This window comes from Solea senegalensis, linkage group LG9 (genome assembly GCF_019176455.1).
Source record: "Solea senegalensis isolate Sse05_10M linkage group LG9, IFAPA_SoseM_1, whole genome shotgun sequence".
Taxonomy (NCBI): domain Eukaryota; kingdom Metazoa; phylum Chordata; class Actinopteri; order Pleuronectiformes; family Soleidae; genus Solea; species Solea senegalensis.
The window spans coordinates 10,663,201-10,686,182 of NC_058029.1; the positions used below are offsets into that span (position 1 = coordinate 10,663,201).

Here is a 22,982-nt window from a genome sequence, read left to right on the forward strand (position 1 = left end):
GTGCATTTTCCCCCTTGACAGGTCACAGTAGGAAAATCACATGTTCCATTTAGCTTCCTCAGTTTCAAGGTGCATGCTGGTTTACTATCTCAATATCCTGACTTCAATTAACTTAACAGAGCTGTTGTTAATGTGACCGCTAAACATGTGCTTTTCCTGCTAAAACATGGAAAAATGCCTGCTGTGTCAAGGGCCCTTACCCAGAAGGTTGTCTGAATCCACTTAGTTTGACCTTGTGTCAAGACCACAAGATGGAAAAGCTGTGCTTTCAAACTCGTCGTCTAACTCTCATCAAAAAAAGCTTAATGTTTTACAAAAACACCAGACAACTTTTAAAGGGTGATTATTGGTAAAGATGTAGGAGATCGAGAAAGAAGAATGAGCAGTCAGGTTAAAGCTTTGGACAGGTTTAAAATGTGTAAAATCGAGCAAGATTTACTGACGAATAAGTTTCATGTTGCATTTTATAGTTTCCCTCACCTCGCACTTCCTTTTCAAGTGGGTTCCGAGTAAAGGTACCGTTCCAAACCGTACTGTACTGGGCCAAACCAAACTGTACCGTGAACTCTGAACTGTAGAGTTAAATATAAAGAACAACAGTTCATACAATCATGTGATTCTGCCAAATAACTACAATTCCATCTGACTTTAACACACTGGACCTTTAAATTGACTAATGCAGACAGGTGAGAATAGAATCGTGTTGATTTTGAAAGTGTCACTCATGAAAACCATGCAATACAAAGCTCTGTAGACGTCACAAGATCCTATTCTTTGCCAGGACACATGTGGCCACGACAGCGAGCAAAATCCCAGAAGACGACCAATCAGAAAGGTCCTCACGTTCTTGCAAGAAGCACTCCAAAACAAGACCCTTCCTGAAGCCCTAATGGTCTTTGTAAAGCTGAAAGACGAGTGACGGCCACAGAGAGGTCAGATAATCCAGAGCTAACTGGCTCCATGTCCATTAAGCAGGATTGAAAGGGCCAGCAGACCCTCTCTGACTGAGGCTCTGACTGCAGCCGGATGACTCTTTAAGCAACAGGTCAGCGTTTGAACCACAGTACAAGTAACGCTTAAGTAAATCTCGAGGCATTATGGATGACTGGTCCTGCATTTACTGCTGTTTAAACAACCGACTGTTCAGTCTCTGCACTGCAACGTCAACAGAACCTGCTTTTAAAACGTCTAAGATGATATTTTATTTGGATACTATATATTAAAAGAGATCCATATTTCTTGGAGATGTTGTCAAAAAATGTGAATACATGTTCCAAAACAAACTATAGTACTTTCCGTGGCTGCTGCAAATAATACTGCAGTCCTTACAAAGGAGAGGCCCCACATCCAAACCACATTTAATAAGAATCAAATGTAGAATGAAGTTTCATGCAGAGATACCAAATATGTCCTGCGGGGACTGAGTCTAAAAATATTGCACAGGACATATAAAATATTTACATTTGTCTGAGTGGAACATTCTAGCAGTAAAAAACTGGTGCATGAAACGAAATAATGAAAATGCACATTGAACGTAATGTGCATTCATCCATACACTCCCTGTGTATGGAGTCAATGACTTCTGTGGGTAAAAATAAAAATACTGTTTTCCAATGTGTTTAAAATTATGGACACACATGACTGTTTCAAGATTATTTGTCCATTTAAAGGCTCTGTGTTGTTTTCACTGACTGACTGTAGTAGAGGGCAGATGAGGAAACACATTTTGCTGTTTTATTTATTTCAGTCAAAGGAAAGTTTCAAAAAATTTCAATTAAACCTTGAATCAACAGGTTCCAACTTGCTACTTACCAAACTACACAAACACAGAAGGATATAAGGATTATTTTTCAAGAATATTACTTGTCAAAAGTATTTTTATGCCCTAAAAATGCACTATTTTCACTTCCTGGATTTGTATCCGTTTGGTACAGAAATTAAGAATCATTTACGCTCACAAAACCCTAACAGACAGCACAGACACGCTGCCTGATGAATGATGAAATCATTCATAAATGGGTGTTTGACTCCGCTTCATTTTTGCCTTGGCACTCTCCTCGCTGCAGTTTGGAAGACATAGGGCGATTTCCATAGAGTGTCTGGTACAATCCCCCCTTTTTTTCCCCATAAACAAATTAATAGTGAAGTCATCCTCATTGTCTGGAGAACAGCCCTATGACTTTCCCATCTGCCTGACAGGAAGCCTTGATGGCCAGAGCCTTATCCACCAGCATCTCTCCACAGGAAGAGTATGCTGTGTCATGGCCCTCTCTGCTAAACTATGTGATCTACAGCAGTCATTTCCAACCTGAGTGGAATTTCTGATTTTGCCGGGGTGGGATGTGGCATGGAAAAATTGTGGAACTAATTAAAGACAAACAGATTATGATTTCTTCGAAATAGAATGGCTCATAACAGCAATAGGCTGATAATAGTTAAGAAGAATCAGAAGAATGTGATTTTAGAGATAACTCTAAGAATGAGGATAGGCTCACCTAACTAAATAACTGTAAGCCTTATCAAAGAAAACACCTGTCTGGTTCAATGTGTATGGAAACATAATTGAAATAGGATAAAAGAGGTTAAAACTGCTAAATAAACTGGCTAAAATCACTTAAGAAAAAAAAAAAATACTAAGTCCACTTCAATTCCACTGCATTGTACTGTACACATGAAATTCTGACTAACCAAACCGTAATATTAATTATTCATAACAAAACAGTCCAATTTAGAAAAGACATTTGGAACAATGTTGTTTCACATATGCATACATACACATGTAAAAATGTGTGTGGGCATAGCATCCTAGAATATTAATTAATAAAATACACAGCTCCAGTGATGAACTTCTCAGATTCTTCTTAGCAATATCATATACAGACGGGAACACAGGATTCAGCTAAATATCCTTGGTTTGGTTCTGTTAGATGGAGGAAAAAAGGATTTAAAACGCTTTTAATGTTTTATACGAAAATATACAAGTATAAGTATAGAAAAATGATAATGAAATTGAAAATGGGGACAAAAACTTCCCAACAGAAATTGTCAGGAAGATTTACACTGGTCAGGCACATTAGTTGTTAGGAAAGTACATTTAAGAGGCCATTCTCAAGAACATTAGTAGGCTGCCTTCTCATACTGGTTATATTATAGTCTTAATTTCATTTAACATGTCATGTGGCCCTCCACCTGCACCACACAAAACCACTACATTATGATGCCGGGCACAGAAACTCGGGGTGAGCAGTCTCTCTGAAGTATTACACACTGGGTTCCGGGTTAACCGTGTCAGTCTGACTTAACATGGCTTGACTCGTGTGTCATCTCTGCACCAGCTAATAGAGCTTAATGTGCAATTAATATTTCCCCCACGAGCCGTCTCTTCTGACTGCAGATACGATGCTCTACCTGCAATTATGGCCAATAAATTCTCTAAATCACCACACTCTCTATTCAGATCAGGGTCATCACTGTTAATCACAGGCTGAGACTCCGTAATGGTCCCTTGCTCATGCCGGGCAGATAAAATGTTAGGAGATGTGGAAATTAAATGTTTTCGTGATTAGGATGCAGTGAAAGAGTCACATTTTTTAGAAAAGGGCCACGAGAATAGCCATAAAAAAAAAACAGGAAATAATTGAGAAAATTAAATGCGTGTCTATTTTTCATTCCATTCCCTATGATCTAAGCTGAAACACAGACCGAAGACAGGATCATTGCACACTTGAGAGCCTTTATTGCATGCCTTTTCCAGTTCATATTCTTTTATCTCTCACACACGCACAAATGGCATCTGTGGACCACATAACATAGTCCAGATCTGACGTACCTACAAAGCTTCTGCAGGCTCTATACAACAAAACCCCAAAACTAATAAAGGATTAAACTAATGATTGAAACGATGAAGAAAACACCGCCTCCTCTAGAATGAACCGATGATTATGTCAAAGGCTTGAACTCTAGTTCCACAGATCCAACCCCAGCTGAGCATTTCCCCATACACGTGTTTTTAAATATGGTAACTGTGCATATTTACATATTCCAACATCACAGTAAATCAGCTGAAGCAAAAAAATAAAACAACAACAAAAAAAAAACGTTTAAAGCAGGACCATGAAAATAAGCTGGGGGTCCTGCCTTAGAGAACACACAGCTGGGATTGATATTGGCACTGTTAGTCCTTAATCACATTTGAGAGCTTTTATTAATTGAAAAAACACTAAAGGTCGGGTTTGGACCCATTTTGCGGTTTCAACGTCTTCACTTCTTTGGCGACTTTATCTTCATAGAATTAACAATGTTTATTTAGGAAGGTTAATTACTTCAGCATAGCCATAAAGGCACCAGAAAACAAAACAAACAACAACAAAAAAAACATGCAGAAGTAATCCCAGATTTAAAGCATCTGTTTGGGACCACATTAATTCAAAACATTACTCACTCTGTTGTGCAAACACAAACAAAACATTGTGCAGCAATAACAGAAAAGTTAAAGTAACACTGTAGAGGGAAGTGTAAGCCTCGTCTCTGATGGATGGGGTGACATTTCGGGGGAAGCTGCAGCAGGAACGCTGCCAACAAGACAATGACATCTCCAGGGGACATTCTCACCTTCATGGCATGTCGTGGCTGAGCGGTTAAACATCAGTGTTTCTGCCAGGTTGGGGCTGCCATGGGACCTTTGGAAGACCTCTCCACCACTATCAGCTCATCAGGGTTGTCACACGCATTGTAATGGAAGAGAAGGTCTTGGATGGCGCGCTCTTCAATCTACACAAACATCAAAAAGGGACAGGAAAAATGAAGGGGTGAAAAAAAAGTCAAAGATGTTGTGGTTATCAAAACCACAATTTCATTTGTGAGAGAAAAAAAAAAGAAAAAAAAATGCTGACACAGAGAGTGTAATGATAATAAGAACATTTTAAAAGAAGCCACTAGAAAAAATGTGTGTGAAGGTGATGACAGAAGACTGGCTAAAACAGCTAAAGCCCAGCGACAGCTCAGAAAAAAACTGGACTCACTTCTAACATTTAACTCACCTCATTTCTAAGCAGCACTGCACTCACGGTGATGTACATGAGCTTAATGTCAGCCAGATAGGTGACAAACATTTCCACTTGGATGCTGCGTGTACAAGCTATAAGTGTGTGTGTGTGAGTGTGTGAGCGTTAATGCACACAGACAAGATGCCTTGCCTGGATGAGTGCCAGCGGCTTCTCTCGGCTGCGGATCAATGCAGCTTCCTGCTTCTTCTCTTCCTCCACGATGGAGGCGAAGGTCATGCGGGAGCAGAGAGGAGGGCTGCCCGCTGCACCCAGCACCCAGGGCCTGAGGGGAGAGACAGGTGACACACACACACACACACACACACACACACACAGAAAGTGGAGGATGGCTGTCAGTGATTGTGCTGTGATTGTGATGGCAACAAGTCTATGTGCTTGACCAAAGGTTGAATCAACTACTATTGACAAAGCTCAGCGAATGAACAGGTCACCTGGCTTTAACAAGCCTCATATGACTGGAGTATAAAGTTATCTTCATTATACTGTCTGCACAAACAAACTGAGTAACAGCATTTTACCTCGCAGGACATAGGCGTTGCTGGGCTACTGTATTAAGTTTGTGTTTCTTGGGTAAATTTGAATCAAGTCACACATTGAACTACTGATGGAGGCAGGCGCCGGCCAATAACTGCTGTGTCTCTGTTTTTCCCCATATGGCAGCCATTTTCAAACTCAGAAACTGGCCCATTTTAATTTCCATAAATTGTCTGCGGCCTTCCGACATTTTTCGTTACAACTCTGATCAACTCACAAGACTATAGGATCAAGTTATTTCATAGCATCAGGCTGGGTTTGGCCATGTCATTTGACATAGTTATTTAAAGTTCTTTTAGTGGACCGTGGTGTTTTTTTTTATTGTTTTATTGAAAATACAGTGTTAACATTGAATAAATTGATGTAAAACTAACAAAAAAAATAACAGACATTAAGTAGATACCGATAAGTGAAGTGATAGACCTAGTGTTTGTGTTTAGAACCGAATCTCCACTAATAATCTCCACAGAGTGCACTTCAACTTACTCTGACTTTATCTGGCTCCAACAAACTAAAAAAATTCAGAATGCATGTAAACTATTTGAATTGGTCTTTTTTTACACCTAATTTTTTTCTCCAGAACGCACAATAAATTATTTTGTCTTTGAATATTCACTTACTGCATGATCTGTATAGATTTCCGATTCCACAATGATCTTTAGCATCTATTTTAAATGGCATGCACAACACCAAAGTCATTTCTGAGGAACTGGTTGAGTTCTAAGATTTGAACTGTGGTTAGATTAAGTGATCTAAGAAGAAAAGATGTACAATCCTGTATGTGTGTATTTGAGTTAAGAGTACACTGTGGAAGACAAGTAAATAATAACAGAAAAAATCTAATTCCCAGTATTACAGAGGAATCTGAAATCTAAAAACACTGTCCCTGAAGCCAGACATGAAGAAAAGCAAGACTGCTGCTGCTTACTGTGCTTTGAGCCTCTCCATCTTATCCAAATACCAGGGAGGAACCTGAAACCTGCTCCCTGTTATGTATGATCTGCTTTGACATAAGGTCTGCCCTTATCAATTCTGATTATCATCACTTGTTTCACTAGAGTGACTCATTCAGCTTATCATGTAGAAGTCTGCTCTACAGATTGCAGAATAAGGTGTCTTTACAGAAAAGACCCGAGACAAGTGAAGAACTGCAGAGATGCTCTATTAAATCAAATAGTTGATTTTTGTTTTCTCCCCCATCAAAATATGCATAAAATAAACATGAGAACAGTATCATTACTGCAGCTGAGAACAGACTGTATTTTTGTGGACTGGAGTTGAACTGTATGTGTTTATGTGTACGTGCACTGTGTTTGTCCAGCTGGGGACACTGTAAAGGTCAGAGTGACCTGTGTGTTGACAAGCAGGTCAGAGCAGCTGTACTGGGTCATTTAAAGCTGTTCACCTCAAAGTGACCAGAGTAATGTCTTCCTCAATCTGTGTAACTGAGGAACTCTTCCACAAATCACACAGTCACGACATATAAGCTGAATGATTATTAGATTTGTATGGGTTAACAGTCGGAGCTAAACATTGCAATTTTATCTATTTTAAATTTCATATTTTTTTATCAGATAAGAACAAAAAAAAAGAAATAGGATGGATAGGTGCTGTTTTTACACAATTACTGCAGCTTTAAAAAACAGCTCAACAGTGCCACCAAGTGGAAGGACATCAGTTTTAGCAGCAATATCATGCATCTGTGCCTCAGTGTGTATAATTACGTAAAAGTGATATATTCACCCAGCAAGCTTCTCTGTCTCGCTGCTTTCACATTTGAACGTGACTCTTCTGGCAGCAGTGGTGGGAGTGACGGGTGAAGTTGGAGCATCTTGGCTCTTCTGTGTTCCTGTTTGTCCCAGTCGGATCAGGCGATTCTCCTCCTCTAGCAGTGCCCGAAATGAGCATGAGGAGGGAGGGGACTGAGCTGCTGTTGCCCTGCAGACAAGAACATGATTTCATTCATAATCATTAGACCAGTGGAACCAATTTTGTAATTTAATTTTTTTCCTATTCAGAGGAACACAGCACAGCACATATGAGAGGACACTAATGTGATTGGCAGCTGGTATTGTCCAACGGAAGTAATAGAAAATTCGACTTTACAGAATATATCATATGTCCCCAAAACCATCTGATTTTCTTCACATACATTTCAAGCTATAAAACCATCCAGAGGACAGGGAAGTTATTTAATGACAGCTGTGGATGACACTGGTCTTCATGTTTCGACCAACTCACCAGGCCTTTCCACTGCTTTTGGATGGGGTAACTGTGGGGGTTGGTTTGGATGCTGTAGACTCCACACTGGCTTCCTTGTTGGCCATGGCCAGCATCTTCCTCTGCTTCTGGGACAGTTTAGTAGGAACAGGGGAGTGCTTCATGCTCGTGCTGACACCGCAAGCAGGAGGGAAAATATGTCCATAGAGCCAAAGTAAACAGAGAGAAAAAATAATGTCCATCAATAAGAAACAGCACAGCGTTACTTCTTCTTTTGACATGTCTGGTTTCCTATCAACAAACTTGACTGGTTACTGTAAATAAAAGCTTGTTAATGAAGCAGAACTCTTGTACCTTCCAGGGCTTTTAGGAGTTGCTCCGAGAGTCATCAGAGAATTGGCTTCCATGTCCATGATGGTTCTCAGATCCAAGACAGGGGTTGGATTAGCGGGACTGCAGATCATAATAATGTAGTCACACATATTAAGAAAGTAGGACATTCAGCTCAATTTTCAATCGTTCTTTGTTAACCCGGGAAGAAAGCATTTGCTTCTTTCCCGCAAAACTCCCCAAAATTGGGAAGAAATAAGGTCTGTTATTAAAAATCTTTCATTTCATTCAAACCTCAAAGCCACTTTTCAAAGCATGCAAAATAACTCATCTCTGCCTTATGGACTTTCTGTCCTCAAAATGTTTTATGGAGCAGGAGAATAATAGAAAACTGAGGCTGTAAAGAAAAAAGAAAAAGATGCTTGATCAAGTATATCTTACCAGGGCAGGACCTTAGGGATGATTTGTGAGGCAGATTTGGGGGGAGGTGGGAGACCATTTCTCTGAGAATTTGGGGTGCTAGGCGGAGTCTTTAGCCCCTGACTGAAATCTTTCTCTTCCTGCAAATGATAAACAACAAAAATCTTACTAATGAGATACTGGATTAGAATTTTCTATCCACATCACAATGAGACTGTACTTGACATGTGCTTGTGACAGTTTGGTTTCTAAGCAAAATTATTCAAAAATATGTAGCATTGGTTAGTGTCACAAAAGACTTAAGTAGTGGTCAGATATTAACCTCAGCTCTGTCATTGAAGACTGGTGACTGAATGTCTCGAGGACTGCCAAGCCCGATGCAGCTGCTCTCCGAGTCTGATGTGAGAAGCTCCTGCAGAGATTCTGTCGAGTTAGCTTTGCCTGCCTTCATCAGGCACTGAGACACTGCTGAGAGAAAAGAGTGCATGTTAATAAAACCATTACATCCTACATTTAAGCAACCTGGTGCTTTACTTAAGTTGAGCTGATGGATCTGAGATTGTGTGTTATGAAATTTCTTTTCGAGAGTACCTGTAGCAGGGGGGCTCTGGATGATATCGGAGAGAGTGTAGCCCCCTGAGCTGTCAGATCGACGCCTTGGTTTCTTTTTAGCCTTCATCTTGGCTTTCTTTAACAAGACATCTCTGAGGAGGTACAATGATGTGCAATGAAGAGCCGATACTTTAGGAGGAACCACGTTTTAAAAGGGTAAAATAATAATAATAAGTTTCTAAATGACAAGGCCACTTGTGATTATCTCCATATTGATTCTTCATTTGTTTTTATAAACAGTTATGTACCTGGATGACTGATCCAATACAGTCTCTGGTTTGGGGCTAAAAGCTAAGTCCAAATCTTCATCCCCATACACACTGAGATCTGGAATTCCATGATACGGAGTGATAATTCTTTTTTGCATGGCTGGAATCTGGAAAAAAAAAGAGTTTGGAAAAAGTCCAGGCAGGTGAGTTATGAATCCTACTATCCTGATATAAGTGAAACATTTTCAGTAACAGACAACGGAAAAAACTGCAATCATTGCGTTTAACTACACAAAAGTTTGCACCATGTTTGACTCTTGGGTCCCAAGTATTACTCTACTGTTACTGAGACATTGCTAAAAACCTGAACCAACTGACACATTTCACACATGATTTGCAGTCGATAAAAACATTCTGTACAACTCCCAGAAGCCCTGCAGTGAGTCAGAAGTTGCTTCATTCAGCGAGGAGGCACAGGAGCAAAAAGAACAATTTGTGTTCAAGTCTGTTCATGGACTTCCTAACAAGTCAAAGCCAAAAGAAAAGCATGCAAATTGTGTAGTCATGGGAGGAATCATGCAGATTTGAGGAGGGGAGGGTGGGGTGACTCACCATTCGCCTGTATTCTGCAGACAGATCCTCAAGCACCTCATCACTGAGAATATCCAGGGCTCTGACGATAACGCAGAAAATAAACGGAAAGACACATTTTTTTTATCCTTGCCTGCCGTATAGATCAGAATATCCATAACTTCACACTGACTGGATACTAGTTATACTGTAAAAATTGCTGCATAACATTGAACATGTCTAGCATGTCTAATATTGTGGATATTTACACCACCCTCTGGTAGTCCCTCTTGCCTATCTAACTTATTTATTTCTCAATTTAATCAAAACTAAGGCAATGTCTATAAGTACAGTGCATCTGGCATAGTTCATACATGAATATAACTGGCAGATAATTCTGTGTCCCAATGTCCAGATACCAGGTGAGGCCAAGTTAGCTTGCAACATCGATACTATCTGCCCCATCTGTTCTGTGCTCATTGATTATTGGGATTTTAATCATATTGTGTCTTGTATTGTTCTTACAGTTTCACAAGTATCAGAATCAATTTCATGAAAATCAACACTATGCCTTCACAGATCATACAATTGTTTAAAAACAAATAATTGCATTTTTTAAATGCTGATTTGTCTGTTGTTTCCATGTGTGAGTGTTATAATGCTTTAATAAACCATTTAGAAAGTAATACTGAAATCCTTCACCTCATCCCTCCAACAACTGCTAAAAAAAACTTTATTCTTACTTTGACTCCAACAGGGCAGCCATGTTGAGCACAATAAACTGAAGACAGGAGAGTTTGAGCTGCTCTGCATTGTACATGGTGGCAAATTCCAGCAGCTCTGCAGCATTCTTTAGAGTCACTATGAGAGAAAGGAAAGAGGTCAAATTAACAACTCAGGATAATTTATCTTTCTCCATATCTCTAATTTAAAAAGTCGTGCTACATTCACATTATAGGGAGAAAGCAATAGGAGGTAATATGTTCATGAAGTCCATTTTCAGTCTGTTTATTTTACAATGCAGCTACATGGCATGAGCGCAGCATTCGAACAGAATAAGGAATAGGGGGAAAATAGAATAAGGGAAAACAGAGTCTGTAAAAGACAAACAAATGAATAAACCTACAATTCTCAGTGATGACGACCTCGCAAATTTCCTTAAGCCGTGTGATAAGCAGCTGGTCAGCCACAACCAGTACACTGCAGAGAAACTCTACATTCAAAGACTCTGTAGGGCAAAGGAAGAAACAAGTACTGTTAACTGTCCCCTTTAACTATGCACATCAGTTTGGTAAACCCGTGCACAAAAAAAGAAAGAAATATGAAAAAAAAAAAAATTGTGGGGAAGCTACCTTTAATGGAAGGAGACTCATCTGTGTAGATATACTCGAGAATGACCTGCAGAATCTCTGAAGTGATAGGCATTTCCAGTGCATTACAGGATGTGGCCTAAAGAGGGGGTGCAAAACATCTGTATTCACTACCATAGAATAGTTCTGGATTATACAAGTTTATACCAGTACAGTTCTGTTTAAAGAATAAAGCTACATCGATTTTTTGTATGGGGTAGACATGGCATACCTCAATCCAGGGGTTTCCAAGCATACTGTTGAAATATTCTGCATAGAAAAAAAGGCATAAGAGATAAATACACATCTTCTTGTTTTCTTAAAAGCGGGGCTGCACAATCTATCACATTTTAATGCCAATGACAAATTTGGCTTCACAAGATTAAGTTACCACGGTCATACGATGTTAACAATTCATGAGGATATGAACATCTTTAAACATGTAAATAAATATAATAATTTTCTGCATGATTCTTCCATCCACTCATTTAATATCAGAACATAGTTTGTACTTAAAGCCTTGAGTGTACAGAGGAATGCCTTTATTATATTTATAGAAATGCGCTGTTTCTGTTTGCAGTTATTACAATTGATATTATTTATGGATGTGTAAATAGTGTGATGTTTACATGACAGTGCAAAAAAATATTTCAAATAATCATGATTCTCATTTAGGCCTTATCTGCGCAGCCCTAATTAAAATATCAATTTCATTTTAAGTATTTAAAGTTAAATAAAGTTGTACAAACTGGGCTAATCCTGCAAGTAAATAATACATCAGTAAAAAGAAATCACCCAATATTAATAGGATACAGAAAAATGATAGTAGTATTACTGCAAAAGAAAATAATCACATCATAAGCACATGCTTAACACAAGGTTCTAGTAAGCAAAATGGCACAAGAGCTAACCTGCAATTCCGTTTTTGTATTAATATTTATTATTAACATCTATGTGTTTCTTTATGGCGACATGTCAACACATCATCTTACCTAGTCTTGCACAGAGGACACTTTTGTGACAAGGAAACTCTTTGCCATCTTCAGATTTCAGAGTAACATCACACAGGTATGAGCTGTGGAAACACAAAGTCATAGACATTTATCAGAAAGTATACACCGTTGTATCAAAGGTGTTATTTACGATACTATTGAAATCTACAAATGGTGATATACACTCATACACCCACCATTTCTTCTGGCAGAATTTGAATTTGTTGCCAGTTTTCTTATTGGTGACATTGATTTTTCCATGTTCATATTTTACTGCATCAAGTCTGTCAAGGACAAAATATAACATGATAAATGACAAATGACACAAGATGTTATTTTACCTCAAGGTTTAGACCATACTTGGGTCTCTTACCGTGCAGCCAGGCTCCCCAGGCCGAGCTTCTTTGCAACACCCTGCAAGGTTTTCACAGGGTTGGCTCCTCCTCCTTCGTTGGCTCCGGCCTTATCACCTTTGCCTCCTTTACTCTTCTTGCCAGGCTTGGATCCCTTGCTCTTGGCCTTGTCACCATCTCCATTGGGTGCAGTAGGAAGGGAGCGATACACCTCAAGAGCTGAACAACCGCTCAGGCCCAAGTCCTGCAGGCTACTGATAAGCCTCTCCTGCTCAGAATCCTAACCAAGACAAAAGAGACAGTAGGGCATTCTTCAGAAAATAACCTCAGCGGAGTCTGCTGTAACAGTTTATCACAGCTTCTCTTGTATGGGGTAAAGAAACAATATTGACACATAAAATAAGTTGGTGAATAAAACCTCAGAATTATTCCCCCTCACCTGGTTATGTGCTGCCAAAGCCCCTGAAACCCTTGGACGCGTCCCATGCACCAGAAGCTCACAGGAGTCAGTGTAGATGAAGTTGAGGGCATATTCCAGCATGTCGGGTGGGATTTTTTCAAAAATGAGTAGACTGCAGCCTACAGCATCTTCGCTCCTCTTCAGATCTGTATCAAGTTCCTCATCAACCCTACAATGTGTGGACATGAACTGCTTCCGGAAAAACTCTGACCTCATGGATAAGATGTACTTGTGAGCTGGGAAGGTGTGATTAGCGGCCTGAAGCGTCACATCATGGATGCTGTCCATTTCATCTGCCTCTTCCAGAATGCTCCGGAAGTTTTGGGAAAAAGAGGATGGAGAAATGCTGGGGATCTCATACAAGCTGGAATAAAGACACACACAATAATCATTAAATGTCAACAGAGTCCATGCTTGAAAACCAAATAACAACATAGTGTGTATTATCAACAGGGTAGAAGTGGTATGAATGAAGGTAGACCAGAATTGTGATTAATCTTCCAATGTTTTCAAAAAAAAATTTCAAAAAAAGTTTGACAAAAAAATATCACTGTGTCCATGGGGAGTAAATATGACAAGTGCAGTACATTTTTTCCTCTTGGAAGAATCCAGGTTACCACCACCAGATGGCAGAGTTACTTGAGAAATTGTGTGTTCTTTATCTTCTAGCAAGCACACCATAACACCATACAGCACAGTTAGCCAAAAGGATACAGCAAGTCCAACTTCAGATTACAATACTAAAAAAAAATCTCTTTTTACCTTAGTGTGGGTGATAATGTATGACAAACTTGGCTAAACTTGAATAAAATGTAGCCTCATCAATACATCTATATATGCATTCACCTGATTGATTTCCACCATTTCCATAATTTTTATTGCCAATTTATTTATCTCACATTTGAGACTGGATAAGGTAAAATATTTAAAGCCTGCACTTTACAGGTACACTTTCGGCCAAATTCTGCAAACATATGAACAGGAGGGGAAGCAGTTCATTTTCTTCTTTAACAAACATCTCACACCTTGTTTTGGGGTCAGCCTGAAGCACTCCAAAATTTCGGCCATTCGAGTCCATGGTGACGCAGACAGCTCTGTGGACATACGGGAGTCTCTCCAAGCGGATTCGTTCATATGTTGTCCCGGCATCTGAATGGCCACAAACCTCTAAACTGACCTCTGTAAGAATACAAAAAACATGTAGATATGATTAGCTAATAATAAAAATGGTCTTAATCAAAATTTTAAACAAAAAGCAGATTTACAAATCTGCTTTAATGAGGCATATTTATAAGGTTTGCCTTCATTATTACTAGCTTTGTTGGAATATGCTGCCATTTACTTTTTATACACTTGTAATAAAGAGTATTTTTCATTTCATTTTTCAAATATTTTTCAATTTCAGGTTATTTTTGCAAAATAGCAAAATTAATGATTCAGGATATAACTTGTTCCGAAAAATCCTCACCTTTCTTCTCACCAGATTTCTTATACTCTCCAGCCCACACGCCACTGAAGCCCTCACCCTCCTGAGTCACAAACATCATGCTGTTTTTGCTGAGAGCTATGTCCGACATGAAAACCTGACGTCCGTACGCCCACCGGCACTGTCTCACTGAGCTGCCAGAGGAGCGCCAGCAAAACACCTGACACAGTATAGGAGGGAGGAAATGCATGTCTTACTCATCATTTTCTCCATATAGAGCCAACGCTGCTTTGTATAACATATGTTAAATAACACAAAAAGTAAAAGGAACTTTACAAAAAAAACGAAAAAAAACAACTAATCCACACCAATTTTATTTATAGTCACATTTAGGTGAAATTAAGGAAACATAACACACTATTCACAACAAAGTAAAATGCACTTACCCTCCCAGCTTCATCTAATGCCAAGATGACTGCTTTTTCCCCTCCTCCCTCATTCAGGATCTGTGGGTCCACACGGTGGTCCAGACTGCCGCCACTGACCACAACCTTCTTAATGTTGAGCTGCCTGAACACAAATTGGGAAAATTACAAAAAAAGTTATGTTAGGCTCACATTGAATTTGCAATCATAATGTTACAATAATCCATTTGTCTATTTATAAATAGGACTAGGTGGATTTCGTTATCACGGCTGATTCGTAGACCTTCAGAATTCAGGCACCCAGCACTGAGCTTTGTCCTGTCAACTCATATTCACAGATCAACACTATGCAAAGCAGAGATAAAGATAAACGTTTCCAATTTCCTGGCTGATTTATCCTCAGCCACCATTCACACTTTCTGATTAGAATTAGTGGATGCAGAGTGGACAGTGGCTCTGCTGACTAACAAGATGCAGCCTTTTGTTATTTACGAATGCAAACTGAGCTTCAACAGAAAATGTGTCCACAATCGAAGAGTTCTCAGACAACTTGCTCAAAATCAATGTCGTTTTTAACTTTTTTGAATGTTTAGTAATATGGACTAAATTTGAAACGTATAATATATTATATATATAAAAAACATAACAAAGATGGACATGTGTTTAGAATGTTAACAGCATAGTGTTTCATTTCATTAAAGGAGATTGAAGACCAAGTCAACGTTACATTTTTGCAGTGTAATTAGTTGAATTTTATTTGAATTGTATTCACCTTGAAGCAATTTTCTTGCACTGGTAGTCAGCCAACAAGTAGACATCCCCCCTCTCCGTCACCACTACTGTTGCTCCATTACTAGCTGCTGCCACAGCAATGGTAACATCTTTGTGGTGCAGGGCTGATACTTGCCGTGGGGCAGTCACACACTTCTCCCCATTTGGATCCAAGAGGTAACCTGGAGATTACATCACAATTAGTATGAAATATACTGTGTAGTAATATATGACACTACTCTCAGTAATATTACCTTTTTTTTTTCTTAAACTTTCAAAATAAAAACAACATGCGATAACATGTCAGTCATATTGAATGTCTGAGGTGCAGTGCAATTTTCTCCCATAACACAGGCTGTGCTGACATTTTAATAGGGACACTTACCCAGCTGGCCTCCATTTAGTCCCATTGTATAGACAGCCTCCCTGGTCCACAGAACAGTGTGGAACCTTCCTGCTGCAACTCCAATAATTGTCCTCCCTTTCAGCATCTTGGAAAACACCTAAACAAGTAATTAAAAGTTACTTTAGTATGTACTGTACTGTGTTTAATATTAAATATTTTAAAAAAGAAGAAGCTTAACTTGTGTGTGTGTGTGTGTGTGTGTGTGTGTGTGTATATATATATATATATATATATATATATATATACACACACACACACATATATATATATATATATATATATATATATATAAACTGATAGTTCCCTAATTAAGTTGTTATTTTAGAGAAATAAAGTTTTTTGGCACAAACAGTGCACTGCATGATGTCATCAGCCCTGTTGACGCCTACCTGTTTAGGGACATTTGCTGAAGTCGGAGGAGGAGAAAGGCCAAGCTGATGGAAGGTGTTGAGGCCAAAAGTGTAAACGTATCCTTCTTCTGTCAGAACCACAGTGTGGTCCTTAGCCGCTGCCACTTGCGAGCAGTGGTGGGACATGAGACCCTCTACCATCCGAGGAACCTAAGGTGAGTGATGAAAGTGGCAAGGATTAGGGGGAAAAAAAAATACAGATCTGTTAAAAGCATTGTAAACTCAGTGTCAGGCATTTAATAGTATCAGGCTGATCACTATTTTCATGTATTAAAAGGAGACAGCGTTGGCTTATTTTCTGCTCCTCTTTATACATTTGCTGATTTAAGATCAGGTTACTGCTTAGAGCCACTGTTAAGCTTAGCATTTATGTCAGCAATAAATACATTTTGGCTGTAAATTCTGTATCATTGGGATGAGTTACAATGCATGCAGAATGTTGATTTAGGAGAAACATAAATGAGAATGGCTTAATATTGGTTTCTAAGTAGGTGCTCATTTTGGCCTCATATATCCTGTTGACAAATAATCAACATCGTGTGCAGAGAGGAAGCCATGGTCTGCTTCACTATTTAATAGACTACTATAATCTCCACATTAAGTATCCCATCCATCAGAAACACATTTCAATGTCTTTTTAGAGTCCGTGGTGTGAGGCATTGTACCAGAGAGGCAACAGAAACAGTCATTTTGAAGCTTGTGCTCATGTGGCTGGGGCTAGGGAGGAGCCTTCACCTTTATCAGTTCAACACAACATGACTGGCTGAATTGATTAATAAATATTCAATGTCAGGCCCTTTAAACTGTGACATGTAAGCAAACACAGCCTAAATTTAAGTCGAAGGATTGGAGTCAATATATTTTGACAGGCATTGTCATGAGTAAGGCATTCCAGACACTGAAGCAATGAACAAAAGCACAAGTACCAGTTCATTAAAATACAGATATACTACATCTGCTGATATCCCGTTTATTTCTGGCTTTGTCTTTAATTAATCACAATTTAGATCTCATCAGTTTCAAAACACTGCTCGTGATGTGCATCTTTCTTGTTGTGTCCACTCCACACTGCACTACAAGGTTGTCCCAAAATGTTGCACATTAAAGAGCCTCACCAGATAAGTTTGTTCATCCCCGTGGCCAAGTCGTCCTCCTTGTCCATGGCCACAGGTGAATACCTGGCCTTTCTGAGACAGGAACACAGAATGGAATTTACACAGGACCACCTGAAAGCGGAGAATAGGACATTACACGAGAACATGTTGGTGATTATTTATTAATTTTTATTTTTTTTTTTTACTGTTGCCACTGTTAGAGAATCAACCATTTTGATCTATTGGTTTGTGGTGGATAAAGGCTCTTGTCATTTAAACTTGACCTCAGAGCAGAGGCTGTGATGCATCTCTTTCCATGTCCTTTAGCCAAGCCCTCTTGTAGTGATAGTAAAACACCGTGCCAATAAAGGCCAAGGCACAAGTGGAAAAGTAAATATCATTACTAATACATTGGTCCCCTCAAGCTTTCAATGGAGCGCAGGGATGTTTCCCTAAGTATCACATTGATGTGGACATTCACACACATGCATACACACCAGTGTAGTTCATTTAATTAAAAACATGTCATTGTGGAATTAATATTTAACCTCTTGCATCTGCTGAATTAGGCTGGGATGACAAAGACTATACACTCTACCACTGGGTCATTGTGTGGTCATGAAATCAGATCCACCTGTCCCCCACCAGGCTTTATGATATTGCCAAGCATGACAGGTTGTGCAGGTCAGACAAACATTTTAAACAGAGTTTTCTGCTGTGATCAGCAATAATAGAGTCACAAAGCATCAGATTAATGGTTTCTAACCAAATACAGAAACCAGCTTTCAAATGCAAAGTGTTAAGAATAGACTTAAATGACCACTTATCTAACACAGTCATTCTGTATTATGTTTTCTCTACTATAACTAGCACCTGGTGTGTGTACACACACCACTGTGGGGGTAAATGCACTGATGCCAGCAGCTATATTAATCACACTAAGAGCATCTAAATGACAAACCCATGAAACTGTAGCCTGTCTGGCACAGTACGGCCATGCAAGTCACGAAATAAGAGTATATATGCGATGACAGAGCCAATCACTCCGTGTCTGACACACAACTATGTCCTATTTCACTGAAATTGTGCTGGGGTGTATTTTTTGTATTTTAATCCTAACATCACCTCCTGCCAAAACCCAATTTAACAAAAACATATATCTGTGGTTTCACTAGAGCATGCATAATAATATAATTGGTTCAACATAGCTTTGTTTAAAAAGTAGAAGCAACATTTTACCAGCTGTTGATTCACCAAGTTAAGCATGTGCCATTTTAAAAAAACATTTTCAAATGCTGATGTCGCCTGAGGAACAGGTAGTGTAATACATGACTCTGGGGAGTGACTGTTTTGCTGGTTTACCCAGGTGGTCTGCCTCATGTACAGTACACATGAGCATTGATTTTTATTTTTTTTTTCATAAAACACATGTTGCCACAGAGATGACGCATGAGGCTATTACTGGTGTGAAGCACACAAGTGGGGTTTTCAGGGTAGGGAAGCCCTGCAGGGAAACTTATTTCCCTGGAGAATAATGGCAACACTGTTGTTAGCCAACCTGCTTGATGTAAACTCCAGTCCTGGCAAACACATCCACAAGCTCAGGGTGCTGCCGGCTCTCCTGATTACCATGGCCCAGACTGAAATTAGTGTTGTTCCCCCATGTGTATACTTCAGTTGGATCTGTAGTTGGGGAGAAAACACTATTACTATTACAGACACAACCTCCACTTGAAGAGTGAAGCCTGATTGATACCATGTAGCGCCAACACCTTAAAAATGTGTAGAGGAGCAGAGATCACCTATTTTAAACCGATAAAAAAGTGTTGCAACACTTGCATCTCATGTGACACACCTGAAAAATTTTCTGGAGACACAGACACCATCATAATTTAAACACACCATGTGACTGGACCAAAACCTATTCTCCTTGTTGCACTCTTGTTTATTTCAATGGATGCATAGATTCCCCCTCCTTTTCTCAAGCTCCTGTTGTCTATAGTTATATCTCTTTCTCTTCAGTATAACTCATTCATTATTGTAATTTAAAAAAATAACACAAGTATACAGATAAACAAGCTGACAGGAGAATATAGCAATCAGAATGATATTGGCATGAAGTAAACAAAAGAGCCGAGTGTGGTTAACCTAAAAATTACTACAAGATTTTGACAAAGCATCATTTGAAGATCGAATAGTTTTGGTCTAGAGACAGTTAACAAAAGTGTCAAGCGATTTCGTATAAAATCGGGCTTCACTTAACCTACTGCCATTAAAAAAAACAATGTCACTGAAACACAGATGAAGAACGTCATGTTGCAGAGAAATAATTAAAACCTGAACAAATAAACCACATGTGAAGTGCATAATGAAACAGAACTAACCATTATGAGGCTTGAGAATCTTGACAAAAACAAAGAGGTAACAGTTTCAGCATCAAGTGTCACATTCATGTACAGCATACCTTAAACTCGAGAAGTCATAAGCTTTTCTTACCAGATTTTTTGAACACAACATGAGATGGTCGGTCCTTCATTGTCAGGTCCAGAACAGACAGTCCATCCTTGTCTTGAGTGGAGAGAAGGCCGCCATGCTGAAACAGAAATTTAAACACAAATTATATTTTTGACATGGACTTCATTCACATTACTTGTTTAAAAACTGAAACAAACCAAACAAATCATGTGTTTGTTGAACTTGATAAATAGCAAGGAATCACAACAAGCTTCTCCTGATATTGGACAAATCATAATGTTCTTCATCTTGTTGATGCCAATAACAAAATGAGCAGCACATTACAAATACCATTATGTTACAAATACCTTGATTAGGGATATGAGACAGTGGATCTGTCCATAGAAGGTGCTGCGATGCAATGGGGTCCAGCCTGATTCCTTGTCCTTCACCATCAGGTCAGCATTCTTATTCTCCAACAGCCACTCCAGCAGGACCTTCTTGCCCACTGAGGCGGCCATATGCAGGGCTGTGCGGCCAAACTCATCCCGCAAAGTGCCCACATTGTGACAGTATGAAGACAAGAATGCCCTTAACTGCCCATCAGAGCCACTCGTCAGAGCTGCCACAATGTTCTCAGCATGCTGCAGTGAGCGGCATTTGTGGGTGCAGTTCAGTGGTGTCAAACTCATACTGACCTTCACACTAACTTCACACTCCCTTATGTTTCACAAAGTCTATCTGACAGAACCACTAACTAGTGCAAATAAACCAAAAACAATATATCAGATAACAAACAAAAAAAACACACAACTAGAGATGCTCTTTAAGAGGCAAAAGATGCATAAAGAAAAAAAGAAGTTTCATCAACAAAAGGTCGAGATGGTTCGGAGTGCTAGAATTGTGCTTGTGTTGAGGTTCCACTGCACCCTAGCGACCCCAGAGCCTCTGTGTGACTTGTTTCAGTCCACCATTTCGGCCAAGACCTGAACACAAACTAAGGTGCTTGCAGCATACATTGGCATTAGGATTTCAATAAATACAAAACGTCTTCTTGTGTTTTATACAAACATGTACATTTCAGTTTTTACAAAAATAGATTTTCCTCTGCTTTTTTTTACAAAAGGCAACAACGTCACAAAGCCCTGACCTTCTAATTCAGGAGTCCAATCATCAAACTTGAGGGGAAAGGCCCCCTTCCCCCTCAAAACTCCCACTCTTCTTTTCAAAACTCCATAATTGTAGGGTGCACCTAAGGAAGAAAAGGTGGGAATTTCTCAAAATTAAAATAGCAATAAAAACCAACAACATAGGTTTGTTTACACACAATCTGTAAACCTCAAGTGTTGCTGTTCCTTACTTTAACTATGTGTGAGACTTTTTGTGTGTTTCCTTTAATGATTTTATGTTGGCGAAGTTCTATTCTATTCAATTCTATTCCAAAACCACAAGTACAAAGGTCAGTTTGGCCCTGGACAGGTCACCAGTCCGGCACAGGTCAAACATATAAAGATAAACAACCGTTCACTCACAGATTCACACCTACAGAAAATTTGGAGTGTCCAATTACACAAGATGCAAACTCCACACAGAAAGGCAACCAGCAGAACCAGGATTTAAACTGGTAACTGGCAACTCTTCTTTCTGAGAGTGCTAGACACTATATCGCCATATGGCGCCAAATCTTGGTTGTTAATTTTCATTTTTATACTCAGTTCAAAGGGGAGTGGACAGACTGTGCAGTAACTGACACACAGACAGACAGTGAGAGATTGTATTCTGTATTGTACATGGCTATTGTATTGTAACTGGTGGGCTGGTTGTGAACAGCTCTCCCTTGTCAAAGAAATGTCCATATCAAGGGACGGCCGAGTAATACAAGGGGAAAATATTAATATTAATAATAGTTTTTAATATCAAATTAACAGCAGGGTTATGTAAAAGGCTTATTTGGCCAGATACCATGCGCTGGTTCGTTTTAGTCCTATTCAACCCCTTATTGAGTTCCGAGTATAAGAAGGAGGCCGTTAGAGTTAAATAGCCTTTTTGACATCTTCCATATAAGGCTATATGTGTGGATAGCAAACTAAAACGCTATGCCAAGTGAGAATAACGTTTCATATGCACTGTATAGCCACATAACGGCTGGTTTAATATCCAACATGGGCACAGAAAACAACCATGAATGGTACAGGTTTGTAAACATTGTTCGGTAATTCTATGTTAGCAGCTAGCGTATCTGACACATCATCGTAAGCTAGCGTTTGTGAACATGAAATTAACGCGGCTGTCGTTTCTTACCTCCCGCTAGATGAAGAAGAAAGAGGACATGGAGTAAGTGGCATCAACGACAAACAAACACTGTGTCATTACTACAAACATGCGACACTTTACAGTCTTCTGCAGAAAAATGTGACAGTTTAGTGAAGCCCTGCAGGCTAGCCAGGTCAGGAAGCCGAGTTAGTATCGAGACTTCTGATTGGTCAGTGCGTATGCATGCTTCTCTCCTATTGGTTGGTTTTTGAGTGTTTTACTTGGGCCGGGTGAGTGCTGTCACTGAATTATTATTTTTTTTTAGGATTAGGATTTTATAATTTATTGACATACTTTAAAAAATGACATTTAGAAAATAACAGAAACAGACAAATATGATTTAATTAAAAATGATCTGACATTTTTATGTCAGATAATCGTCCTACCAAGATCTGTTTTCCAAGAGAGACTTGAGAAAAAGAATTCATTATAAAATAAGTATAAAAAAAATAACCATTAAAAAGAGGGGTGAGCAAAGGAAAGAGAAGGAAACCAAAGAAGATTACCTGTCCCCATATAAATGCATTCTAATGTGCCTTTTTTATTTTTATTATTTGTGGTTTTGTTG

The 22,982-nt window shown here is 39.1% G+C and overlaps 1 protein-coding gene across 7 annotated transcripts in view; it reads right to left on the reverse strand.

Moving 5' to 3' along the window:
- Positions 1-22,566, reverse strand: part of ibtk (inhibitor of Bruton agammaglobulinemia tyrosine kinase) — a 36,012-nt gene extending 13,446 nt beyond the window's left edge. For 3 of the 7 annotated variants that reach the window (XR_006361069.1, XM_044034952.1, XM_044034951.1), the window contains exons 1-29: positions 22,403-22,566; positions 20,470-21,353; positions 20,144-20,240; positions 19,206-19,330; positions 17,669-17,779; positions 16,533-16,703; positions 16,123-16,240; positions 15,739-15,919; positions 14,988-15,111; positions 14,584-14,761; positions 14,141-14,294; positions 13,095-13,479; positions 12,676-12,935; positions 12,500-12,586; positions 12,303-12,385; positions 11,543-11,580; positions 11,314-11,410; positions 11,088-11,189; positions 10,705-10,822; positions 10,004-10,064; positions 9,431-9,558; positions 9,162-9,274; positions 8,893-9,038; positions 8,592-8,710; positions 8,175-8,273; positions 7,842-7,991; positions 7,344-7,538; positions 5,196-5,328; positions 4,612-4,770 (exon numbers count right to left, since the gene is read on the reverse strand). Coding sequence is in view for 6 of the 7 variants with exons in the window: in XM_044034952.1 (XP_043890887.1) it covers positions 4,645-4,770; positions 5,196-5,328; positions 7,344-7,538; positions 7,842-7,991; positions 8,175-8,273; positions 8,592-8,710; positions 8,893-9,038; positions 9,162-9,274; positions 9,431-9,558; positions 10,004-10,064; positions 10,705-10,822; positions 11,088-11,189; positions 11,314-11,410; positions 11,543-11,580; positions 12,303-12,385; positions 12,500-12,586; positions 12,676-12,935; positions 13,095-13,479; positions 14,141-14,294; positions 14,584-14,761; positions 14,988-15,111; positions 15,739-15,919; positions 16,123-16,240; positions 16,533-16,703; positions 17,669-17,779; positions 19,206-19,330; positions 20,144-20,240; positions 20,470-20,793 (4,023 nt within the window). In the remaining variant the exon portion in view is untranslated. Of the gene's footprint in view, positions 1-1,720; positions 2,921-3,713; positions 4,771-5,195; positions 5,329-7,343; positions 7,539-7,841; positions 7,992-8,174; positions 8,274-8,591; positions 8,711-8,892; positions 9,039-9,161; positions 9,275-9,430; positions 9,559-10,003; positions 10,065-10,704; positions 10,823-11,087; positions 11,190-11,313; positions 11,411-11,542; positions 11,581-12,302; positions 12,386-12,499; positions 12,587-12,675; positions 12,936-13,094; positions 13,480-14,140; positions 14,295-14,583; positions 14,762-14,987; positions 15,112-15,738; positions 15,920-16,122; positions 16,241-16,532; positions 16,704-17,668; positions 17,780-19,205; positions 19,331-20,031; positions 20,051-20,143; positions 20,241-20,469; positions 21,354-22,402 lie in introns of those variants that run through there. The other 4 variants (XM_044034953.1, XM_044034954.1, XM_044034950.1 and 1 more) reach the window with 4 other exon arrangements.
- Between the last annotated feature and the right edge of the window lie 416 nt (positions 22,567-22,982).